The sequence below is a fragment of the Oratosquilla oratoria genome, chromosome 26 (assembly GCF_046742065.1).
Source record: "Oratosquilla oratoria isolate Oo_2021 chromosome 26, ASM4674206v1, whole genome shotgun sequence".
NCBI classification, from domain to species: Eukaryota; Metazoa; Arthropoda; class Malacostraca; order Stomatopoda; family Squillidae; genus Oratosquilla; species Oratosquilla oratoria.
The window spans coordinates 9527619-9535118 of NC_134802.1; the positions used below are offsets into that span (position 1 = coordinate 9527619).

General features: G+C 39.3%; 2 protein-coding genes across 5 annotated transcripts in view; both read right to left on the bottom strand.

Annotated features, from left to right (window-relative positions):
• Positions 1 to 4070, bottom strand: part of LOC143039251 (uncharacterized) — a 4537-nt gene extending 467 nt beyond the window's left edge. The window contains exons 1-2 of the mRNA XM_076209123.1: positions 3061 to 4070; positions 155 to 248 (exon numbers count right to left, since the gene is read on the bottom strand). Of these exons, the coding sequence (XP_076065238.1) occupies positions 155 to 248; positions 3061 to 4070 (1104 nt within the window). The remainder of the gene's footprint in view (positions 1 to 154; positions 249 to 3060) is intronic.
• The window catches only part of Ypel (Yippee-like), a 485504-nt gene that overhangs the window by 284593 nt on the left and 193411 nt on the right, over positions 1 to 7500 (bottom strand). The window lies entirely within an intron of this gene.

The following is a 7500-nucleotide window of genomic DNA, read 5'->3' on the forward strand; positions in this document are numbered from 1 at the left end:
GTGTGTGTGTGTGTGAGGTCAAAACATTACCCATACAATGGTAAACATATGAGCTTTGAGCTCTTCTTCGAGAGGGTAATAACTGTCTGTGACAGACAGACAGACAGACAGACACACACACACACACACACACACACACACACAGTGTTCTTACTCCAAGGCCAAGAGAACATGTGGTTTCTTCAACCACAAAAAGTGACTGTCCTCCAACCTTGACAACAAGGTCAAGCAACAAAACCTGCACTAGTCTAAAATACCAAAGGCCACCCGTGAAAATAAGGAAAAAGGGCTCATATCAGTTAGAACAGTCTACAAAGTACGCTACTCAGTTCAAAGTTGTGTGTGAGAAGTGTTTGAACTCTATCATCTATAGGTATCCTAAAGCCAAAGTGAAGCCACCACAGCCAAAGATGATGACGACGACGACGACGAGGATGACTTGGAGATTGGGTGTCGGTTCGAAGAAGAAGCAGAACTAGGAGTGACACTTGGCACTACTCGAGAGCTAGCCCACGTACTCGAATCTTTTCTTTCTCGAGGGACAAATCCAATCCGGTTCAAACACAATCATGTCTACAGCCGAGGATGATCTTTTGTATTGTGGATAAAGATTCAGTGTAGTATTATAGCATTATACCGATGACGATAGAAGAAAACGAAAAGAAAAATAAGAAGAAAAAAGAAAAAGAAAAAGAAATAAAACAAAACAAAATCGAAGAAAATGAAAAAAAAACGCAGGACGAAGAAAAGAAAAAGAAAAGAAGGAATAAGAAAAAAGAAAAGAAAAAGAAAAAGAAAAACAATGAAAAAGAAGAAAAAGTAGAAAAAAAAGAAAAAAAATGAAAAGCAAAACTAAAAAGAAAAACACAAGAAGCAAGATAGGGAAAATAAAAAAAATGAAGAGGAAAAAAGAAAATTAAGAAAGAGAAAAAGGAATAAAAGAAGACAAGAAAAAAGAAAAGAAAAAGACGAAGAAAAGTAAAATAAGAAAAAAGAAAAAAGAAACGAAAACAATATGAAAAAGAAAAAAGAAAAAAGAAGAAAAAAGAAGAAGAAAAGAAGACGAAGACGAATAAAAGAACAAGAAGAAAAGAACAAGAAGAAAAACGGGAAGAAGAAAAAGAAGAGGAATTTTTATGACGTTCTTGATAACCAGCAGCACTATACATACTAGGATACCATACCATGACGCCCTAGTGATAGAGCTCGAAAGAAAGACAATAACAGAAATGAGGGATATCTTGACAACGGAGGTCAAAAGAGGACAGCAGGCACTATCATTCTTCTTTGACGTCAAAACCAACTTTCTCACAGAGATGCCTCACGCGGGCAAATGGCAATCACATTTTGTCACATATCACGACACGACAAAGTGTGAAAGTGTCCGTAGACGCACATATTTGAGAAGACGACGTCGTGTCGTGGACGACGCCCGGCTAAAAGTCGATACGTGTGAAATGAGTCATACAGTAGGAACACCTGTTTAGGAGACCTCTCCTACGAAGGAGCCGCAACTAACGAGGGGAATGCCCCAGCTGTGCTGTCAAATACGAATGCACCCCCCCCCACAAACACAATATATATATATATATATATATATATATATATATATATATATGAGAGACTGGGTGGAGGAAGAATAAGCGAAGATGGGCTGGAACTTTTTATTGCTTATACGTTTCGACCGACTCGGTCTTCTTCAGTAAGCTGTCTACAAACAGTTGGACCACATATTTATACATCCGAGGATGGGAACAAGGACAGGTCACCCCGCCGGCTGTCTGGGGATTCCCTTTCCCGTATCAAGCATACGTTTCCCAATTGTATTTATAATTAATCTACTTGTTGCCTCTGACAAACAAACAAAACCTTCCCTGTCATTGATGTTTTCATAATAATTAATGTAGGCAGCTTCAACAGTCTTCCTCATGTCTCTCCTTAATCCCGTGTGTAGAACCTCGACTCCATCCCAGTGGGGCAAATGTCCAGACCGGTCAGCATGTTGGACGAGTGAGTTAGAAGTCCTGTGTGACCTCAAGTCTCTTTTGTGCTCAGCTACGCGTTTCTCGACGCCTCGACCTGACTCACCGTAATATGAAGATGAGCAACTACCGCAAGGAATGCGATAGATGGTACTGAGGGCGTTTTGGGACAGTCCTTTTATATTCTTGGTCTTGACCATTTTCAATTTTGGAATTGGACGTCCTTGCTATTTTTATCCCACTCTTCCCAAGAAATCTGTCAATGCCTTCAGTTTTTTTAGAGTTAGGAACCGAAATATACTGTACCTTATTATCCTCGGACGACTGGACATTTGGTCTCATGAAAATGTTCCTAGCCACTCCTTTCAGCTTTTTAATCATTCCCCCTGGATATTTTAACTTCTTAAAGGCATTAGTTATGTAGGCTAATTCATCTTCTAAAAATTCCTCACTGCAAATCCTAAAAGCTCTGAGGAAGAAGCCTATGAGCACGCCGGTCTTCACTCGCTCGCTGTGTCCTGAGAAGTAGTGCACAAAGTCATCTTTGTTGGTAGGTTTTCGGTACACTGAGAATCTTACTCCTTCATCCCTCCTGTGCACCAACGTGTCAAGGAATGGTAACTTATGGTCGTCTTCCATCTCCACAGTGAATTGAATATCTTTATGGACTCTATTGAGTCTACCTAGCTTATGTCCAATGTCGATATTCTCCGGCACTATCACAATAACGTCGTCCACATACCTTAGCCACGTGGTGCCTCTACCCATGATCCTTCTATATTCGTCTTCCTCCAACGTTTCCATAAAAAGACAGGCTAGCACCGCAGAAAGAGGACTTCCCATGGCGAGACCTCTGTGTTGTTTATATTCCTTACCATTGAACGTAAATACACCGAATTTTACACATAGGGATATAAGTTTAACATAATCACTCCTGGGAACTGGTAATTCGTGATTAATAAGACTGTATATGACTCTCTTGGCGGCAACTAACGCCTCCTCCACGTCGACATTTGTGAATAAGGCATTCACATCATAACTAGCTAACTTCTTACCATGGAAATCTAAATCGTTCAGCCTGCGGATGAGGTCAGAGGAATTCCTCAAATGAGCGTCACTTATAGATCCAAGGGTTCCCGAGAGTGGTTTGGCTAGACGCTTGGCCAACTTGTGCGGAGCACTCCCGATCCCTGAAGTTATGGGTCTCATAGGCATTCCTGTTTTATGAACTTTTGGGAGGCCGTGCATCAAGGGGGGTCTCGGGGCCTCTTCCAACAGGCCTAACAATTTCTTACCTTTGACAGATTTTCGTAGGATATTCCTGGCCTCGATCTTAAACTTCTCTGCTTCGTTGTCCGCGTTTCCATCCGGTTTTCTTTCGTAAGTGGTGTGATCGTTCAGTAGATCTAGCATCTTATCTAAGTAATCATTCTTATTCATAACAATCACACCCCCACCTTTATCAGCTTGAGAGATTATTATGCTATCGTCCTGGCTTAGTGTGTGTAGCGCCTCCTTATACCTCCTCGGAATGACACAAATGTTAGATTGGGCTAAGGCTTTATAGCAAGCGACCACTCCTTGAGTAAAACCTTTATCCGCATCACGATCCCTCCACTTATAGTTGCAGTTTATGAACTCATTGAAACCTTTTCCGTTACCTCCGATGTCAAACTTTAAACCTAGTGAGAGTACTTGCTTTTCTGTGCTGGATAACCGTCTGTCTGAAAGGTTTAGAACCAGGTCTAAACGTCCTACTATGTTCCAATCGCTGACCTCACACAGACGAGCTAGTTCGCGCTTTAACTTAACACTTTGAACCGTATACTCCTTGGCTAACTTACGCGATAACCAGCCGGGTAACGCGAGACTATCTATATCATGGTGCAACTCGTTCACTTTATCCTCAAGATTTTTGCATGCTTCCTCTAGGTAAACTCTTGCACTTTCAGTAAAAGGATGTTTGTCACTTCTCAGTTGTCTTGGGGCTGATTCCGGGAGAACCTGTTCTTCTAGGCAGTCCATAAGAAACCGTCCACGGAGTGTGTAACTTGCGATCCGACGCTGTCTGTAGTATTCCTTCCACATGATAAGATGCTAGATCTACTGAACGATCACACCACTTACGAAAGAAAACCGGATGGAAACGCGGACAACGAAGCAGAGAAGTTTAAGATCGAGGCCAGGAATATCCTACGAAAATCTGTCAAAGGTAAGAAATTGTTAGGCCTGTTGGAAGAGGCCCCGAGACCCCCCTTGATGCACGGCCTCCCAAAAGTTCATAAAACAGGAATACCTATGAGACCCATAACTTCAGGGATCGGGAGTGCTCCGCACAAGTTGGCCAAGCGTCTAGCCAAACCACTCTCGGGAACCCTTGGATCTATAAGTGACGCTCATTTGAGGAATTCCTCTGACCTCATCCGCAGGCTGAACGATTTAGATTTCCATGGTAAGAAGTTAGCTAGTTATGATGTGAAGGCCTTATTCACAAATGTCGATGTGGAGGAGGCGTTAGTTGCCGCCAAGAGAGTCATAGACAGTCTTAGTAATGACGAATTACCAGTTCCCAGGAGTGATTATGTTAAACTTATATCCCTATGTGTAAAATTCGGTGTATTTACGTTCAATGGTAAGGAATATAAACAACACAGAGGTCTCGCCATGGGAAGTCCTCTTTCTGCGGTGCTAGCCTGTCTTTTTATGGAAACGTTGGAGGAAGACGAATATAGAAGGATCATGGGTAGAGGCACCACGTGGCTAAGGTATGTGGACGACGTTATTGTGATAGTGCCGGAGAATATCGACATTGGACATAAGCTAGGTAGACTCAATAGAGTCCATAAAGATATTCAATTCACTGTGGAGATGGAAGACGACCATAAGTTACCATTCCTTGACACGTTGGTGCACAGGAGGGATGAAGGAGTAAGATTCTCAGTGTACCGAAAACCTACCAACAAAGTTGACTTTGTGCACTACTTCTCAGGACACAGCGAGCGAGTGAAGACCGGCGTGCTCATAGGCTTCTTCCTCAGAGCTTTTAGGATTTGCAGTGAGGAATTTTTAGAAGATGAATTAGCCTACATAACTAATGCCTTTAAGAAGTTAAAATATCCAGGGGGAATGATTAAAAAGCTGAAAGGAGTGGCTAGGAACATTTTCATGAGACCAAATGTCCAGTCGTCCGAGGATAATAAGGTACAGTATATTTCGGTTCCTAACTCTAAGAAAACTGAAGGCATTGACAGATTTCTTGGGAAGAGTGGGATAAAAATAGCAAGGACGTCCAATTCCAAAATTGGAAAAATGGTCAAGACCAAGAATATAAAAGGACTGTCCCAAAACGCCCTCAGTACCATCTATCGCATTCCTTGCGGTAGTTGCTCATCTTCATATTACGGTGAGTCAGGTCGAGGCGTCGAGAAACGCGTAGCTGAGCACAAAAGAGACTTGAGGTCACACAGGACTTCTAACTCACTCGTCCAACATGCTGACCGGTCTGGACATTTGCCCCACTGGGATGGAGTCGAGGTTCTACACACGGGATTAAGGAGAGACATGAGGAAGACTGTTGAAGCTGCCTACATTAATTATTATGAAAACATCAATGACAGGGAAGGTTTTGTTTGTTTGTCAGAGGCAACAAGCAGATTAATTATAAATACAATTGGGAAACGTATGCTTGATACGGGAAAGGGAATCCCCAGACAGCCGGCGGGGTGACCTGTCCTTGTTCCCATCCTCGGATGTATAAATATGTGGTCCAACTGTTTGTAGACAGCTTACTGAAGAAGACCGAGTCGGTCGAAACGTATAAGCAATAAAAAGTTCCAGCCCATCTTCGCTTATTCTTCCTCCAAATTGATATGCGGTACTGCCAAGAACTCGAACTCAGCAATCACATGACAAGTGCCGTAGTAACTTACCAAATACGCTATCAATATATATATATATATATATACATATATATATACATATATACATATATACATATATATATACATATACATATATATACACATATACATATATAAACACATATATATACATATATATACATATATACATATATATATATACATATATACATACACACATATATATATACATATATACATATATACATATATATACATATATACATATATATATACATATATACATATACACATATATATATACACACATTCGTAAAGATTCAACAAAAACCCACTTAAGGATAAGAAGAAATGAAATAAAATTAATTCCATATATTTCGATCACGGACTGTGATCCTCTTCAGTGGAATACAGAAAGGTAGAGCAAATGGCATGTCTTATATACAATAAAAATAAGGGACAAGGGTAGGACTCAGGTAGCGTCTAGTACTTTGCGGGGCAGGTCACCCGCCTTCACCAACGATGGTAACAATTTGTTGACTGCCCAGTGGTAATGCAGTCAGGTGACCACTGTCCATATGACATATTAAAATTCCCTCTCATTCAGGAGCATGTGGTATTTCTTACTTCATTCATGACAAGGATTATATCATTAAATTTTTTGTGCTTCAAACCCTCATGAAGATGTCTAAAAGAAAATTATCTTTCGATAATTCCAAGCCTGCCAAGAAACAAAGAAAGGTTATGGATCTTGACACGAAAATGAAAGTGATAAAACATTATGAAGGAGGGAAGAAAGTTAATGTGATAGCACGTGAACTTCAGTTATCACATTCTAGTGTCGATAATTTTAAAAGACAAAGAGAGGATCTCAATTTTGCCTTGGATTTTATATTTTGATATGTTTTGCAATTAATAAAATGTAACAGTAAAACTTTTTTATGCCTAGTCTGTTGTCGATAATATGTTCGGTACAGCATTTTGTATTTTTATGTTTTGCAATATTTTCGGTACAGTACGTAAACGAAAAGAATTTTTTTAAATATTTTTTTCCTAATTTTGCCTTGCATTATGTATTTTTATGTTTTGCAATTAATGAAATGTAACAGTAAACTTTGTTTAAGCCTAGTCTGTTGTCGATAACAATATTTTCGGTACAGTACGTAAACGAAAAGAATGTTTTGTAATAAATAAAAAAAATCCTAATTTTGCCTTGCACTTAGTATTTTTAATGTTTTGCAATTAATAAGATGTAAACTATACAGTACAATGATTTTAATTTAACCAACAAAAAAGTATTTGTAGGTCAAAGATGACAGGACTTTATTCAGTATCATGCGTAGGCCTACGCTACGTTTCCTAACGACAATTATAAAAAGAATAATGAATATTAACGTAGCTCAAAGATGATAATATTTTATTCAGTATGCATACGTTTCCTAAAGAAAGTCTGATGATAGAATAATAAAAATGTTAAAAAATACAGTATTAAATATCATAGGTCAAAGATGATAGGATTTTATTCAGTATGCTACGTTTCCCAAAGAAAACAAGATATGATTATAAAAAAGGTTTAAAAAATACTATACAACATAGTTCAAAGATGCTAAGATTATTTCAGTATGCTAAATATAATA